This window comes from Raphanus sativus, chromosome 7 (assembly GCF_000801105.2).
Source record: "Raphanus sativus cultivar WK10039 chromosome 7, ASM80110v3, whole genome shotgun sequence".
In the NCBI taxonomy this organism is placed as follows: Eukaryota; Viridiplantae; Streptophyta; class Magnoliopsida; order Brassicales; family Brassicaceae; genus Raphanus; species Raphanus sativus.
In genome coordinates, this window is record NC_079517.1 from 2,273,444 (window position 1) to 2,290,043 (window position 16,600).

The window sequence follows — 16,600 nt, forward strand, 5'->3', positions numbered from 1 at the left end:
GCTTGATCCATTTTTCTTGTAGAAAAATCCATGTCCTGAGAATTTGTCTTGTGCTCTCCATGCTCCATCAATAAAGCAAATCCTCATTGGAGTTTTTAATATGGGGTTCACACAACTCCAAAAAAAAAATATATATAATAAAGGAAAAGTTATGAGTCGGTATCGTCAAGGTTCAGTGTGGTGAGACCGTCTCTTGACTGTTCTGCGGGCCCCACGACACGTGGCGGCCCGCGATAGGTCAGTTTTAATTTTTTTTTTTTTAAACAAACCAAAAAAAAAGAATTAAAATAATTAAAAAATGCATTGGAAATCGTGATAGGGGGAATTTGCCAATGAAGATGCTCTTAGCACATTCTTGGTTGATAAGTAGAAATTTTAAACTAAGAAAACAGTTTAATTTTAAACTAAGAAAACAACATATTAACACATTCCTATAAGAGGGAAAGTTTCCTTAAAAACATATAATTAATACTCATTCCATTTCATAAAAAATATGTCACTTTCACATTTCTAAATTTTACACATTTTACAGATGTCATATTTGGAAATTTGTTTTAACTCTTTATTATTTAATTTAATTTCTCTTAACTCTTAAGAATGTTTTCGACTTTGGGAAACTTTTCTTTAAAAAAAATACTTATTAGGATTGTACAAGAAAGGCCTACACCTTGAAGTGGGCTATATAGAAAAGAACTTGAACGTGGGCCTTTACGCAATGAATGCAACGTGACATGGGCTTTTATTTGCCATTGTAAGCATGAGCATTTCTTTAACTTGTTAACATCAAAAGATTCAAAACATATTCTCTTTTTTTTCTTTCCAACTTAACTTCAAAACTAAAGGAAACACAAACAATTTACATGACAGGTCCAACTGCAAAGACTAATGTGAAACCTTTTTGTTGACTCCATGACAGGTCCCTTTTTGTTTACTCCAAACAAAAACAAAAAGACACAACATAAGAAACACATCTAAGAATTTCTATAACTCTCAGATCCTCCTCCATTGAGCACTGTAGCAAGACATTGATTCCTGTTCTTGAAACCTGTCTGAATAATGGTAACAAAGTCTTGTATAACTGAACTTCATTCCTCATGCGTCTTCTGGTTGTCGATCGTGTCAGCAGTGAGTTCAATGTTTCTGAGATCACGAAGATGCTGCAATATATCTTGAAGAAGATCCGTTCCTTTGTCACCATCCTTAGCCGAACTCATACAGCTCTTCATAAACTCTCCATCTGTTTCAAGCACCTGTAGCCTCTCATATACACTATCAACTTGTTTGATGATCTCTAGCTTCTCGCTTTCCGAACCAACACTCTTTCCAACTGATTCATGTTGTTCTTGGTACTCATCATCTTCTGATTCGTTCTCTGCAGCGTCTAGAAGAGGAAGCAGACTCTTTGCCATTGATGCCATTGTTAGTCCTCCTTCGTGTTCATGATAACTCTCTCCTTCGTAACTATTGCTGAACTCTCCTGCAGATTCTTTGTCTTGCATTGTTAGTAGCCTGTCCTCTAACACCTTGAGCTGATCCAAAATCACTAACCTCTCTTCCTCAAACTCTGATAAAGACTCATCAAGCATCCCCATGTGCGTTACGCAGTCCAATGTTATCTTCTCCAAATCCACATCCGTCTCAGAACAGTTATCCTCCTCCTTCTTATCACCATCACCATCACCATCATCAGACTCGCATTTGGTTTTGTTCTTCTCATACTGCAAAACCTTGGCCCTGCAAACATCAAGCTCTCTCTGAAGCTCTTCCTTCTCTTTCTCTCGTTTAACCATCAGATGATTCAGCAGCTGCAAGGCTTCTTGGTCGTACTCGGCTTGCTCCTCCATCATTCTCTGATACTGCAACGCCTCCATCTGAACTTTGGCTTTCTCCTCTTGCAGCCTCGTGATCATCGCCATTGTCTGGTTAGCTGCTATCGCAGACGCGCTTCTTTCTTCTTCCAGCTCTGCGTATAAACCTCTCAGCGCTTCTTGTTCTGATCTCACTGTCTCTCTCAGACGTTCGATTGTCCTTATAGGGTCGTCACCGTCCGTATCACTCACTGCTACTACGCTCACATCTCTTGCATCTTCAGCAGCTAAGTAATCGTTTTTGGGAAGAAAAAGAAGTTTCTTGTGGAGTAAACTACTCTCCGAAGTTGGAGTTTCCGGATACTCCTTAGTCTCTTCTTCTTCTTCATTTTGGTTACCTATTAAAGTATAAATGTTAGTACGGTTTAGGATGGTTAAACCGGTTTTACCCAATAACATTCTCTCTGAGTTCTACAGTAAACTCCATTCAGGCTTAAAGTAATCAACTCCAAACCAAAGATGAATGTGATGTGGACAAGACCTGTTACAAGAGTATCAACTCCAACAGATAGATCTTCACTGTTGTTGCTTCCATGCTGATCATCCAACAAGACTTCTCTTTCTGTTTCTTCTACTTCTTCCACACATCCTGTGTGTAATCAATCACAAATGAAGTATCTTTAAAACCTAACTGACAAAAAGGGATAAAGTTTCAGGCTTTAGGGTTGTGTGTTCTAAACTCTTACCTGAAGTTTTGTCTACACCTTCTACAGCAACATCTTCAATGTCATTATCATCATCCCTTTGTTCATTCTCTGGAACTCTTGGTTCAGCTTCATGGATCTCATCTTCGTTCCCAAGGAAATGACTGCTGTGAATAGATCTTAACCCATCCTCTTCAGACACCTCTCTTAAGCTTACACCATAGCTATCCACATCTGAGATCACTTCACCATTCTGCTGCTGCTGCTCTCCTCTCTTCCCTTCTTCCTCTTCTTCTGCCTTCTCCCTGAAGAAACCATCAGATCCTCTCCCTATCTCGAACCCATCTCCAATCTTGTCATCGTCAATCATCTCCAAGATCAATCCTCTGTTCTCTCTGTCCACAAGAGTCTTCCCCCAAACCGATGACTTGATAAGCAAGTAACTAGGGTACCGTCTCTCTCCCAAGCTCTTCTCGCAGCAAGAGCAAAACCCTAAACCAACGTTGCCTCTCTCCTCTCGATCCGAACACTCCGAGCACAAGCTCGCCGACTCTGATAACAACAGCTTCCCGTGCGTTCTGCAGAAACCGAGACTCGCGAGCTCCGCCACGTGGCTCGGACACAGCAGCTCTCTGTAAGTAAATCTGTCATCCGGGTTTCGGTGGGGGAGGATTCGATCTAGCTTCGGGCAGAGGAGGCAGATTTGCTTGAGGCCGAAGAAAGATGCGAACTTGACGAGGAAGCAAGTGAAGAGGGAGTGGAGGAAGATGAAGAGCATGAGGAGCCATTCGAGGAAGGCGTAGACTAAGATCACTGTGATTCTGTTTGTGTTTCTGCTTAGCTTCGTGGCGAAAGTGTTTGGAGCCATTTGATGTTTGGCTCCTCCTCTCTCTGCTAGCTTCTTCGCTGCTGTAACTGAGAGAGAGAGAAGAGAAGAGAGAGAAAGAGAGAGAAAATGATAGTGTCGGGTAACATGCGTAAACCACGCTGTCTTTGTCTTCGTTTAAATTGGTTGTCACCTGAACCGGTATTATAAACCGAACCGTTATAAATTTTCCAATCTAAACTTTGGTTAGAGTTATTAACCTTTCAAATCCAGCAAGATGCTAGTGAGAGAAGTGGAGTAATTTCAGGAAAAAAGCAAAATTGTGTCTCGTTGCATAGCAATGAATTTTCCATTGATATAATACTATGTCGAGTTGGTTGACAACTATTGTTAATTATCATCATCATCATGTTATGTGTTTTTTGCATTGATATAATACTATATTTTCTCAAAAAGTATTTTAGAAAATTTGAGAGAGAAGCTGTATAAAGGCAAAAAGAGTGAGGGTGATGATGAATATTAGGTTGTCAAAAGTAACATATAGAAAAAAAAAAGGAAAAGGAACAGGAAACAGATCTTTAAAGTGAGAGGGAATTTCTGGTTGCTTTTAGTTTTAGGTGTGGCTTATTACTATTTTTTTCAGTGAATTAGCCTTTATTAAATATTCAGATTCTTCAAATAAATTTTGTATTATACTAAACCAAATTGTACACATTTTTGACTAGTTGGTGAGGGCAATAATAAATAACAATTGTTGTGGCATAACCCAAAAAATATAAAATTATCCACTTTTTATTTTGTTGCTTGATAACTAGCCATGCTTTAATGCTTTTAAAAAGGCATTATGGACCCCGGCAGTAGGACACTGATCAATAAAGTTGCAATTGATTCTCTCTAATAGTACCATTTTTGGGTGATTTTCAAACCAATATTAGGTGTCATTTGACAAAATAGTGAATGGTCCTCGGGCCGATATGGGCCAGACATGATAATTACTTTGAGGCAGTGAGTAGTTATTCACTGAGACACTAAAGAAGTGGACTTGAGAAAATCAAGCCTAGCTTTGGTCAGCTTTATTTTCTCTTCTGCTTCTTCTGCTTTCTCCTTCACACCTCTCACCACTTCTTCTGGAGCTTTCTCCACAAACTACATTTTTATGAGTTTCCAAATTTGTGTAAGAACAATTATCAATTATCTTTTGATAGTAATGGTGTATACCTTTGGTGAATTAAGGCGAGTGATGAGGGCGTCATATTCAGTTTGCATCTTGGAGAGACGTTTGGAAATGCGTTGGACTTCAGAAGATATATCAACCATGGCAGCAAGTGGTAGATACGCCTCTAGTCCTTCACTGGCTACAACGTGGACCGAGAGATTTGCATCACCTAAAGAAAAAGACCAAACACATGATTGTGTGACCACGAGTTGAGATAAAAAGAGAGTAACATGGGTTTAAAAGTCTTATTATATATATACCAGGAGGGGTGTTGGTAAAGTGGACATTGTTTAAGTCAAGCCTTGATAAAAGAGCTAACACCTCCTTTTCTTTCTGCACCCAGAGACAAAGACACCAAGGGCAAATCAAATTAACAAAAACCTTTTTTTTTCATAAGGATGTCATATGCTACTACCACAAGGCGATAAGTTACTGACCGAGATGTATCCAACAACCTCTGCACTTCCAACAACTGAGGCAGATATACGCTTTACCGGTTCTACTGAATACTCTGCTCGTACATTTCTAATTGCTCTTGTCTGCAAATCACACAGCCCCAAGGTGTCAGTCAACAGAACATGTTGGAGGTTTGCAGAAAATATAAAGGCAGAAATTCATACTGACCAGAGCTTGTAGATTCTCGAATCTTTTTACTGATTCAACGTTTCTTGGAAGTGAATTTTGTGGCCAGGGAGATACAATGAGCGCTTCTTTCCTGTAGGGTAGTGCCTGCAAATACAAAATTGAAAATATTTTTTATGTTGCAGTGCCAAAGAACATACAACTTAGCTAAGAGTCTTCTTATACCATGCTAAAGAAAAAGCTACACTACAGAGATAAACAGCTTAAGCATGCATTGGTAAAATACGTCAGTGAGAGCATGAAGAGCCAAGAGCATGTTATTAATACCTGCCATAGATCCTCGGTTACAAACGGCATGAATGGATGCAACAGCTTAAGTATATTCTCGAAGACATATAACAGAACTGCCTGAGAAACAAGAGAATCTGAATTGCCTCCAGATCCATAGAGTCTAGATTTGCTGGCTTCAATATACCTTAAGAGTAGAGAGTAAAGACTAGTCAGTCAGCTAAGTTTAAGAAACGTGTACCGGTTTGTTGAGAGGTAAGGTGGAGATACCAATCAGCAAAGTCACTCCAAAAGAATTCATATGTTTCTCTTCCTATATCCCCAAAGAAGAACTTCTCATAGCTTGCTGTGACGGAATCAATGAGAATATGGAGTTTTGACACCTGAAAAAAAAGGGAATATAAGGTGATAGGGAAGATCAATACTATTTGATAACTCCAGGGTTTAGATATTATACCGCCCAACATTCAGGTAAGGGTAAACTGAGCAGGGTTTCCTCTTTGTCAAGCTGAAAAAGAAGCAAAATGTTAGACAAGCTTTATTATACTAAGAAAGCAACGGTGATTTAGTGCAACTTAAATCAGCTTAAGTCCGCTTATCGCTTCTTCTAACGAAATTCTGCAACTATTATAAGTTATGGAGATGGAAAAGCAAGCAAACCTTGAGGGCCAGCAAACTCTCCCAAGCAGATGTATCGCTGAGACTAGGCAGACTCTGGAGCACAAACTTTCCAGCATTCCATAGTTTGTTGGTGAACGCTTTATTTGCAGTTAACCTTTCAGTTGATAAGTTCAGATCCTGAAAAAAGGGCAACGGGGAAAAGATAGCAGACGTAAATACAATACAGTAATGTAAGTCTTACGAAAACAAAAGAAAAATGGATCAGCTGCCTAAACACACTAGAGGAGTAGAAAGCAAACCTGACCAGCTGTTCCTAGTGCAATCGTAAATCTCAGAGCATCAGTGCCAAAATCTTTGATTGTGTCAAGCGGATCAATCACATTCCCAAGAGATTTTGACATTTTTCTCCCCTGAAAATTCCAAATAATCTGGTCAACTACATGGAGATAATACTAGTTTCCCTTGACGTGATTTAACATTTAGTAGCATAGAGAGAAGTGAAAAAGGTAACGATATGAAAAGCATAACGATCATAACTTGAGTATTTATCTTGCCCCCACGGGCCCCACCAAAAAACACAAACAATGACTAGAACAGGCAAAAAGCCAGAACTTACTTCAGAGTCCCGTATAAGTCCGTGAAGGTAGACATGAGTAAATGGAACGGTCCCTGTAAATTCTATTCCCATCATAACCATTCTTGCTACCCAGAAAAATAGTATGTCATGCCTGTCCAATCAAAAAGGATAATAGTTATTTACAGGAAGTAATGTGAATTTTAAATAAGCAACTGCAACAAAACACGCATTTTCTTTCCAGGTTCCACGTAATTTAAGACCTCACTTCTTGCTAACAAAAAAAAAATTGTGGTTGGTCCTAAAAGATTTCCTTACTAGTGAAGGGTCTACCATTAACATTAGCTCTAATAGTAGGAGCCAGTGTTTTCCTGATTGACAAGGAAGAAAGGAATATAATATACCCTGTTTCTAACATATTTGTAGGGTAAAAGTTTTTGAAATCCTCTGCTGAGACATCAGGCCAGCCAAGGGTGCTGAATGGCCACAATGAGCTGCAGAAAGAAACATCTTAGGTAAGTTATATAGGTCGTTAAATAAAAATCAGTAATTCAAAGTGTCTATTTCGGAGAAACTGGAATTTTCACATTAAACTAAGAGTATTTCTATAACAGTGGAACACAGGAATAGGAATCATCTCCATATATGTACAACTAACCTGGAAAACCAGGTGTCAAGAACATCTGGATCCTGATATATTTCAACATCTTTTCCATACTTCTCATGGGCTTTCTCAAGGGCTTCTTCAGCATTTTTGGCAACTATGTAGTCCTCCTCGCAATCCTTTCCAACCACATACCAAACTGGTATGCGATGCCCCCACCACAGCTGACGGCTTATGCACCAATCCTTAATATTTGTCAGCCAGTGATTGTATATCTGCAAGTGGCGACATGAAAAAATATAAGCCAAGTATGCAGTGAAAACAATCAAAAACCGAAACCTTGCAATGAATTTGCTAAATTGACAGGAGAAAAGGACAGACCAGCTCAGCAAATATTATCACACAAGCAGTCGTTTGCATACCTTCTCAAATCTCTCAGGTATGATGGTAAGTTCTTTTTTCTCAACAGCAAGAAGAGCCTTCTCAGCTAAAGGATCCATGTGGACAAACCATTGTTTGCTTACAAGTGGCTCAATAACCTAACACAAGTTAAACCATGCATGATAAATTATATGAACTTCCAACGAACTGAAATATTGATACCGCGTCAGCAGAAAAATACTTCTCCACCACGCTGAGATCTTGGAACTCGAGAAGTATGAGGCTCCTTTTTAACAGCTAAACCTGTCTCCTCAAGATCTGCCCACAGTTTCTCCCTCACCGCAAACCGGTCAAGGCCACTGAAAAGAAAAATCTATGTTAAGGTTCCGTGGACGTTAAGAAGTATCTCAGGGTCTTCCAATTCATAATGGTAACACTAATGAGGCAGCTAATATATAAGTTGAAAACAAAATAGTTACCAAAACAAGCCAGCAACGTCATTTAGTGTTCCATCCTTGTTCATCACATTCAGAATGGGGAGACCTAGCTTCCTTGCAAGAAGGTAATCGTTGTGATCATGCCCAGGACTTATCTTCAGAACACCAGTCCCAAAATCCTTATCAACATACTGCCATGGTAAACAGAAAATACTGAGACTCACTTCTGAGTTACTAGAACTTAGAAGTTCCCCAGCAAAAAAAAAAAGAAAATACTGATGAGAAAGTCATGAAGAACAGAAAGAAAAAACCAGTGTATCCTTCTCCTTGTTGAGTTTAGAAAAATATACTTGATTTTATAAGACATTATAAAGAGAGCGTCGGCATTAGATCTGAGTTAACCTTATCGGAGATAATTGGCACATGACGACCATATGTCATAGGTACAATGGCTGTCTCACCAACATACTTAGAATAACGATCATCCTGTCATATGCCCAATACATTTAACAACATTAATGCTCAAACAATGCCTGTGAAAGAGAACCTATTTATAGGAAACGATTAGAAAAATATTTACATAAGAGAAATATCACCACCTACCTCAGGATGCACGGCAATGGCCACATCACCAAACAATGTCTCCGGACGGGTTGTTGCTATAGTAAGAAAATCAGGACTATACGAGGAAAGATCAAATCAGCCATTTCCAAAAGTAGAACAAAGATAGTCACTAATCTTCCAAGAAATAATTAACTAGCAAAGGTGAGATAGTTAACTACTGCTGAAGCAACTCGTATGAGCCTAAAGTTGTGTTTCAAGTTTTAATGATCATACCACATAATATAAAGCATCGGTACTTTTCAAATTGATGCAAGAAGAAGTCGTTTTTTCACGTAATTGAGCTATATAAAAGGGTCCATAAAAGACAGAAAAAAAAGGAAGGTAAGGAAGTACTAGTCTAGTAGTTGGACAGTACCTTCCAGCAACACGGTATTTAATATGGTATAGAAATCCAGGTTCCTCCGAATATTCTACTTCCTGTTAGGAACAAGACAGTTACTTCTAGAAAGAAAGAAAAAAGGTATCAACCAACAGAGTTTGAGATAAGATACACCACACACCAAGTCTGAAACAGCAGTCTGTAAATTGGGGGACCAGTTGACCATGTAGGATCCTGCAAAAACATTATGCCAAAATCACCAAACTTCGTATCAGTACAGCACAGCACTACTTACAGCTACGGCAATAGAACCAAAATATGTAATAGCTTTACCTTGGTATATCAATCCTTTGTCATGAAGCTTCACAAATGCCTCGTTCACAGCTCCTGATTCAGAGTGAATGAGAGTCAGAAAAAATTATACAGAATGAATGCAAGATATAAGAGCAGCAAGAAACTTTAAGAGCCAACTAGAAACTGCATAACATTTACTTGTTGAAGTTTTTGGGTTCTAAAAATACCTAAAATTATGTAAAGAAAACTTTGCGCACCACCTTAACTTTGAGTTTAAATCACTATCTAGAAGATATGGAAACTATAGGAAGAGGCCTTACGACTCAATTGATCATCAAGAGTGAAGCGCTCTCTACTCCAATCACAAGAAGCACCCAGTCTCTTAATCTGATTTGTGATGGTTCCACCATACCTGAAATTTCAGCCATAACCATTAACATATAAGATACAAATACAGTGGACTTTATCTTTTCATGAAAGCATATCTTTTAAATGGTAAAAGACCATCACAATACTCGATCAAAAGAAAGGTACAGGAATCTTCTCCTGCTTAAAATACTTCATAGTATACTGCCAGAGTATAATATAAATACTTTTTTTTTAAATAGATGTTTCTAAGTAAGTCATGCAGCGATAAGAGAACATACTTCTCTTTCCATTCCCAGACTCTTTTGGTAAACTCATCTCTACCTAACTCCACTCTCTTAATGCCTTCTGATGCTAGCATTTTTTCGACTACCAACTGTAATGAAATATTGTAGCTTCAGTAAATATATATCAGAAAGATTTACAAAATAACGCAAATGTTTGCTATAAAACATATGCTCTACAAGAAAAAAAAGACTTCTTTTAATATAGAGATGTGGGAGATAGGTATAGGAACGAGAAAAAATGGAGTGGGAAGAAGAAAGATATAGAAATCAAAGTGAGCACTGAGCAGGAAACAACACGCAAAGACTAAAAGAAACTCTATTCAAAACTTAAAATGGGGGAAATGAACCTGAGTGGCAATACCAGCATGATCAGTCCCTGGAAGCCAAAGCGTTGGCCTCCCTCTCATCCTATTATATCGAACCATAATATCCTGTAAACACAAAAAGTGATGAGAATAGCCTAACACAGCTAATGCACACAAAAAAACATGGCATTACTAAAGAAATCGACCACTCAAATCAACTGAAAGCGCCTAGCAAAACTGCAAATACATATATCTAGCAAAATAAGCAACACCAGAGCTAAAGGAACACTAACAAGCTAAGTAGCTTAAATGAAATACAGGAACATCAAACTGAATACCCAAAACGAATGTTAGTTATCCATTCCACAACCTCAAGAGTGACAAACATGGCATGACCCATGTGGAGAGAGCCAGTGACATTAGGAGGTGGCATAGGTATCACAAAAGGGCTGCCTCCACCTTGGTCGAAACTTGGTTTGAAGTACCCTTGCGACTCCCACCTACAACCCCCCCATGAATCATCAGAATTGACACCACAAATTCTGCTCCCAAACTGAGAAAACTCAAACAAACATGAGCAGAAAGTGTTTTTACCATTTGTAGATTTTCTCCTCGGAGGCAAAATCAAAGCTCTTGGATGTCTCGGGAGAAGTAAAGACATTATTTCCTGAAGCAGCAACTGGAGAGAAAAGAAGATGAACTCAAATCAAATCTTACTGAAACGTAAGGAGTTCATGAAGATAAGAATTTCTATAACCTCGTGGGCTAATTATCAAGCAGGGGGCAATTCTAATGCACACACTACCTGAAGAAGAAACTTATATACAGCACCTAGGCTATAGTAGGGGTAAAGGTTTCGACTTTCGAGGAGAGACAGAGATATAGTATAGCGAAGTAACGTACCACCACACAGGGAAAAGCTACGTTTCGAGAAACATGAACCCAAACGTGACGGAGGAACTAATCGACGTCGTCGGTGAGTGAAGAAGAGAGTGTTGAGCCGGTGAGGAGAAGAGGGAGACAGAAACGTTGTAGTAGTCGTAGGTAGAGAGAAGCCCGTCTGGAGAATCATGGCAGAAGCCCCCGAGAAAAAGATAAAGCCGCTGAGGAACAGTACAGAGAGGTCACTGAAACAGAGGATTAGATTTATGACGGAAGGGTAGTTCTGTAATTTTCACGTTCTTATGTAATTACTGGCGGTAACTATTTGTGCTCTCTGTAATAATTATTATCAGATGGTGACGATAATCTCCCATTAGTATGTACTGTACTACTGCGATATAGTTTCCATTCTCTGAATATTCTTGTCTTGTGTTTATTGCTCTGGCGAGACACACTTATTGTTAACAACATTTGAAGAAGATTTGATTATGTTTTTTTACATTGTACTAGAAGGAAGTAAGAGAGAAAATGATGGATCCCTTGACTTGAGTGATGAGGCCAAACATCTAAAACCTTTTTACTCTCGTCAACCCATCACCTTTGGTCTCCAACCAGCAATCACATCCTCTGTTTGCGCCTCTGTATTCTTGAATGATTCCCTCGAGAACACATTCTGTAACAAAATCATCATCATCATTCATCAGTGGAGAAACTAATCGAAAGAGAATGAGGTTGCAGAGAACAACATATAGGTTTTTTTTTTTTTAAAAAGGTATTATTATTACCTCCATGTAGGATTTAAGGAAAGGAAGTGAATCTGGAACAGACCAGTTCTTGAAATGTCCCAGTGCAATCTTCAAGTGGTATAACTTTGGTGTCAAGGACAAATCAGCTGCTGAGATTTTCTCTCCGTTTATGTAAGGTCCCTTCAGAGTAAGGAAGTAATCAAAGATGTAACACAAAATCGGAAGACTAAGTTATGGAAGAGATCAAGACAGAAAGAGCTTACATTTTCTTTGAGATAATTGTTGAATGTACTAAGCTCATCTAGTAACACTTGCTCAGTTCCATCTCCTGAATCTTTGCTCTTGAGAAAACCGATAAACGTGGAGAAGATCTTTGACCCACTGCGGGAATAAATTAAAAGTTCTTAACTGGAAGATACAAAACTTTCAGCCAAGAACACTATTAGGTACACAACATAAGACTGAGAGATTACACTGAAGCCCTTTCGAGTGGAGTTGCTAGAGGAGGCTCAGGGTACTTGTCTTCCAAAGTTTGTGTTATGACATCAGAATCCGGAACCCATTTCTCATCAAACTTCACCACTGGAACTTTACCTTCTGCACTAATTTGCAAGAACCTGTAAACAGTAAACAAGAATACAACACACTGAGAAAAAGGTGATCAGGAATCATGTGAACTTCAAAGACATTGAAAGGAGATCCCAAGAACTCACCACTCAGGCTTGTTACTCAAATCCACCATTTTCATGTCATAAGGTACATGCTTCTCCTCCATAGTCAACAACACCCTTTGGCAAAAAGGGCCTACCAACAAAAAAAAAAATGTATCCATATACTCAACTAGCGAAGTAAAATTAACCCTCAAAACTACACATAGAAGCAATCAAGTTTGTCTTTTTATATACATTTCTAAACTAAGTAACAGTCTTAAGCACCAATTAAGTTAAACACAAAACGCTTTAAGTATCTATCTATCTGCAAGGGACAATTAAGCAAAACATGAATAAAAATTGCAACTTTATTATCCACATTTTTAAGTTTCCGTCAATAGAGGGGATACAGAGAGAGAACTAACAGTCTCCGAGCTTGTTGGGTGTGGTGATGGAAGCTTTGACGCAGATTTCGAGCGGAGCAGCCGCCATAGCCATCGTTCCGAACCGGGCGGTTCTTCTCGGTTTAGTCAAACCGCATCGCTTGATAAATCCGGCGCGGCTGACTGACGCCGACAGAACAACGGCGGTGCTTGGTTGAAACCTAAGGCTTATCATTTTATTATCTTTTCTCTGTTCTTGTCAATTCTCCGACAACCGTAGACTTGTCAAATGACTCAGATAATCTGGAGAATTCTCAGTGGCTAAATTAACTGACACGTGGCGAGTTTAAGATTTCACTTAACGAATAATATGGGCCTCAATTTCTTCAACTCTGAGCCCACTTTGTTTCACTCATAGTAGCCCAGTACTTGCAAGACTAATTGTGATGCAACCCATAGATAATTCTTTTCTTCGATACGTAAATGAACCATAGATCTATATGTTCAAGATAATATATAATTTAATTTTGGATAACAAATTAGATCCAACCTGATTGTGTTAGCATCCGGACCTCTCTCCTTACTATTTTGACTACAATATTCCAGATTATTTTGACACAGTTTCAATAGTGAAATTTTATTTTTCATTTTAAGAAATTAATATAAACATCAGAACATGCTCGATCACGATCTTGATTACACATATATATTGTCCCGAATATAAACATAAAGAACGTGATCATTTTATAAAGAAAACGAACACAATTTAAAGAACTTTGAACCATTGGCTCGCTGGGTCACAAGAAGCATCCTTGGTCAAACACTTGCAAGGGTTAGCGACGATGCTGTTGTCACGTTCATCCACATCAAGACATAGCAACGAACCACTACTGGTTGTCTTAAACGACAAATGCATGTGAGTGGCTGAGGTTTGTCCCAACTTAGAGCACTTAGTGCCAACTCCAAGCTTCACCTTCTGTCCAACAGCATCTGGAATCTCGACGCACATTTTGTTACTCCAAAGAATACCTTCACTAGGATCAAAGGTCGACGACTCGGCTTTACGGCATTGTTCCAATCGAAGTGTTGGTAAATTGTTTGAGAGATTACTGGTGACGCAGAGGCCCGTTGTTGGGTGGAAGAGAAGTTTTTTGGATTGTAGACCGGGTCCTACACATATGCAAAGTTTTATATATTCAGACTTTAAATATTCATGTTCATAAAATTAGTTGGACATTCACGGTTCTTGACACAATACTTGTATGGCAATTATTTATTTTTTAGAGTCCAGTTAGGAGATTTTAGAAACAAAAAAGCACTAGTGGTACCAAAAATATATTGTGGGGGCATATGTATGAACACATATTACCATAAGAGGTATATATATATATATATTAAGATCCAAACCTAAACATTTTATCTGGATGTTTATTAACTTAAGAAATTAAAATTAAAATATAAATTAAGAAAACTCAGGATTATGTATCTTTTGGTCAGATTCAGGATTATCTTTGAAAATTCAAGTTCTAACTTATAACCTAACATTATATATATTTAGGATCCAGAATATATCTCTATATATATATATCTATATATGATGAGTTCATTTTTCACAATTTTTTTGGGTTATAATTATAGTTTTTTTTTAACTCCAAAGCCGCATTTTATATATACCATTTTCTTTCTAATGTATATTTAGAGAGAGGGGAAAAAGAGAAGTCTGACCTCTAACTGGAAGTTGAATTCCGGAGAGTTTCTGCAAGTAAGTAGAGTTGGCGACCTCTTTCCAGTTAGGATCCAAAACGCCAAAAGTCTCAACCATATGTTTTTGGCCGGTTCTCAAATAATAATCTCCGGTTAATGCCCAAACCGCCCAATCCAAATCATTCTCCGCAGCCCAAGCCACCAAACAATTCATATACCGGTTTCCACTAACGTCACCGCTTCTCAGGTTAGCCCCAAACTCAGTCAAGAACAAAGGAAAGCCTCTCCCCATCAAGAATCCTCCGTTATGTGTGACTTTCTCGATGATTCTTGCGCAGAAATCGTTGGAGTTTTGTTTCTTCCACGAGTCTCGGCCGTCGGAGAAGCTGTACCAATGTTGCTCGAAGACGAGCTTGTTAGTGAAGCTGACGTTGAAGAAACGGTCACGGAGGAAAGAGAGGTTTGTGTCGTAGTCGATGCCGGAGAGGATGACTAATACTTCAGGGTTTGCGGCGTGTACTGCTTCTCCTCCTTTTGGCATGTACCTTCACGTAGCCATTTACAAGTTAATACGCATGCATGCATGCACTTGTTTTTCTTATATATATATATATATAATATATATATATATATATATATATATGATATTTTGGCATTGTATAGGTGAAGCCTAGCTTATGTTAATTTTATGAATTTTATCCAAACTCGAAAATAGTGAATTTAGCAATTTTTAATAAAAAATAACCTAGTGAAAAATGAAAATACTACAAAAGGTACAAACACATTTACTTAAATAGTCATTGCAAATATTTTCATGTGTTACATGCTTGGTTATATTCAAATATTAGTAATTTGGAATGCGTACCTGAACCAGAGGTCAGGGAAATCTCTCGTGCCACGTGGTTCGTTCCTAAGGCTCATGCCAACGACATTAGTGACATTGCGGAAATGAGTAGCCATCTTGCTCAATCCCTTGGTCCAGATGACAGGATCAAAGTTAGGGTATTCGAAGAAGGCGTCAAGGTCGTTGTCGCTGCAACACCATCCTGGCGTTGTCAAGTGGTTGTCTAGTATCACCATCACTCCGTTTTGTCCAAGGTTCGTTACCACTTCCTGATAATAATAATAAGCAAAATAAACATATTTATATATATAGAGAGAGTTCCACTACATTGGGATTCCATTGAAAGTGTTTCATTTACTTTGGTTTGGTTAATTTTTGTTATTGTTTCGAATTAATTCTAGCTAGCTAGCTAGAGGCGGACATCTAGGTCCATCCATGCAGCCTTATTGAAACACACCGGTTTATTTTGTATCAATTAAACTAAAGCTATATACCCCTAATATTTTACCTGGAATGCATTGAATATGGGTAGGTTAAGGATTTTGGGGTTGTGAGTTTGAATGCCAAGAACATCATCAAGCAGATTCAACCTTTCAAAAGACTGTTTGACGGTAACATTATGAGCCAATGTGTCATTAGTCATCAAATCAAGAGGCCAGGTGAGCCTAACGCAGTTAAATCCCATTGATACAATCTTCTTGGAAATGGAGTCTAATGGTTGTTTGCTTAGCCCTTCAGCCACCGCGGGCTGGAGATGCGCCGGCCAGTTCACGCAGGCTAGCTTCACTCTTTGGCCTTTCTCATCCACGATCCATCTTGATTTTGTGGAGAGAGGGTAGCTTGTGGTTAGCTTTGGAATCCAAGAAATGAATAAGAAGACGGAGAGACACAAATAGATGGATCTAGTCATTTTTGTTGTTGTGTGTTTCTTTGTTTTGATTTTGATTATCTTGATTTTGAATTTGATTCGCAATTTATACATCGAATAAGTTGGTTTAGTTTCTGGTTGTTGGCAGATTTTACGTGTTTATGGTTAATGATTGTTTTTTCCAACAGAAGATAAAAGAGGAAAAACCAACAACAATCGACAATGCATGATGTTAACCGATTCTATATATTTCTAGAGAATTTTAACTACTTTAATAAAACTTTGAT

At 38.4% G+C, this 16,600-nt stretch overlaps 4 protein-coding genes across 5 annotated transcripts; all 4 read right to left on the reverse strand.

Annotated features, from left to right (window-relative positions):
* Positions 1-789: 789 nt before the first annotated feature.
* Positions 790-3,638, reverse strand: LOC108815831 (myosin-binding protein 3). The gene is made up of 3 exons (XM_018588342.2): positions 2,555-3,638; positions 2,350-2,457; positions 790-2,206 (listed from the first exon to the last, which is right to left on the reverse strand). The coding sequence occupies exons 1-3, from the start codon at positions 3,378-3,380 to the stop codon at positions 1,086-1,088; spliced, it is 2,055 nt and encodes a 684-aa protein (XP_018443844.1). The 5' UTR covers positions 3,381-3,638; the 3' UTR covers positions 790-1,085.
* A 566-nt stretch (positions 3,639-4,204) lies between these two features.
* LOC108818349 (valine--tRNA ligase, chloroplastic/mitochondrial 2) lies at positions 4,205-11,351 on the reverse strand. Of its 2 annotated transcripts, XM_018591306.2 has the most exons (27): positions 11,140-11,351; positions 10,831-10,915; positions 10,607-10,736; positions 10,279-10,362; positions 9,926-10,020; positions 9,599-9,690; positions 9,318-9,371; positions 9,166-9,218; positions 9,021-9,082; positions 8,645-8,720; positions 8,444-8,527; positions 8,084-8,232; positions 7,846-7,963; positions 7,646-7,762; positions 7,278-7,498; positions 7,024-7,113; positions 6,662-6,773; positions 6,345-6,455; positions 6,085-6,222; positions 5,882-5,932; positions 5,695-5,807; positions 5,464-5,611; positions 5,179-5,283; positions 4,992-5,093; positions 4,815-4,887; positions 4,557-4,723; positions 4,205-4,484 (listed from the first exon to the last, which is right to left on the reverse strand). In XM_018591306.2, the coding sequence occupies exons 1-27, from the start codon at positions 11,306-11,308 to the stop codon at positions 4,356-4,358; spliced, it is 2,928 nt and encodes a 975-aa protein (XP_018446808.1). In that variant the 5' UTR covers positions 11,309-11,351; the 3' UTR covers positions 4,205-4,355. The 2 variants fall into 2 exon arrangements, with proteins under 2 accessions (XP_018446808.1, XP_018446809.1); XM_018591307.2 differs by lacking the exons at positions 10,607-10,736; positions 10,831-10,915; positions 11,140-11,351 and having other exon boundaries at positions 10,293-10,349.
* Positions 11,352-11,507: 156 nt separating this feature from the next.
* On the reverse strand, positions 11,508-13,189 carry LOC108814496 (glutathione S-transferase DHAR3, chloroplastic). The gene is made up of 6 exons (XM_018587083.2): positions 12,940-13,189; positions 12,578-12,668; positions 12,338-12,481; positions 12,128-12,245; positions 11,904-12,044; positions 11,508-11,791 (listed from the first exon to the last, which is right to left on the reverse strand). Exons 1-6 carry the CDS (start codon positions 13,130-13,132, stop codon positions 11,705-11,707), a joined length of 774 nt encoding a protein of 257 aa, XP_018442585.1. The 5' UTR covers positions 13,133-13,189; the 3' UTR covers positions 11,508-11,704.
* Positions 13,190-13,524: 335 nt separating this feature from the next.
* LOC108814495 (glycosyl hydrolase 5 family protein) lies at positions 13,525-16,377 on the reverse strand. The gene is made up of 4 exons (XM_018587082.2): positions 15,954-16,377; positions 15,467-15,714; positions 14,623-15,146; positions 13,525-14,067 (listed from the first exon to the last, which is right to left on the reverse strand). Exons 1-4 carry the CDS (start codon positions 16,353-16,355, stop codon positions 13,664-13,666), a joined length of 1,578 nt encoding a protein of 525 aa, XP_018442584.2. The 5' UTR covers positions 16,356-16,377; the 3' UTR covers positions 13,525-13,663.
* Between the last annotated feature and the right edge of the window lie 223 nt (positions 16,378-16,600).

Bases quoted from the DNA above. Each gene is read 5' to 3' on its own strand.
- LOC108818349 (XM_018591306.2), bottom strand. From the start codon at position 11,308: ATGATTCTCCAGACGGGCTTCTCTCTACCTACGACTACTACAACGTTT. The intron at 6,223-6,344 runs GTTTGCTTTCTA...CCCTTTTTTCAG, and splicing joins CACTAGGAACAGCTGGTCAG to GATCTGAACTTATCAACTGA. The intron at 5,612-5,694 runs GTATCTCCACCT...TCTACTCTTAAG, and splicing joins TGGAGTGACTTTGCTGATTG to GTATATTGAAGCCAGCAAAT.
- LOC108814495 (XM_018587082.2), bottom strand. From the start codon at position 16,355: ATGACTAGATCCATCTATTTGTGTCTCTCCGTCTTCTTATTCATTTCT. The intron at 15,715-15,953 runs GTAAAATATTAG...TATTATTATCAG, and splicing joins CCATATTCAATGCATTCCAG to GAAGTGGTAACGAACCTTGG. The intron at 14,068-14,622 runs GTCAGACTTCTC...GCATATGTGTAG, and splicing joins AATTCAACTTCCAGTTAGAG to GACCCGGTCTACAATCCAAA.
- LOC108814496 (XM_018587083.2), bottom strand. From the start codon at position 13,132: ATGATAAGCCTTAGGTTTCAACCAAGCACCGCCGTTGTTCTGTCGGCG. The intron at 12,669-12,939 runs GTTAGTTCTCTC...TTTTGTTGGTAG, and splicing joins ACCCAACAAGCTCGGAGACT to GCCCTTTTTGCCAAAGGGTG. The intron at 12,045-12,127 runs GTAAGCTCTTTC...CTTACTCTGAAG, and splicing joins ACAATTATCTCAAAGAAAAT to GGACCTTACATAAACGGAGA.
- LOC108815831 (XM_018588342.2), bottom strand. From the start codon at position 3,380: ATGGCTCCAAACACTTTCGCCACGAAGCTAAGCAGAAACACAAACAGA. The intron at 2,458-2,554 runs GTAAGAGTTTAG...GATTACACACAG, and splicing joins AGGTGTAGACAAAACTTCAG to GATGTGTGGAAGAAGTAGAA. The intron at 2,207-2,349 runs GTCTTGTCCACA...ATACTTTAATAG, and splicing joins AGTTGATACTCTTGTAACAG to GTAACCAAAATGAAGAAGAA.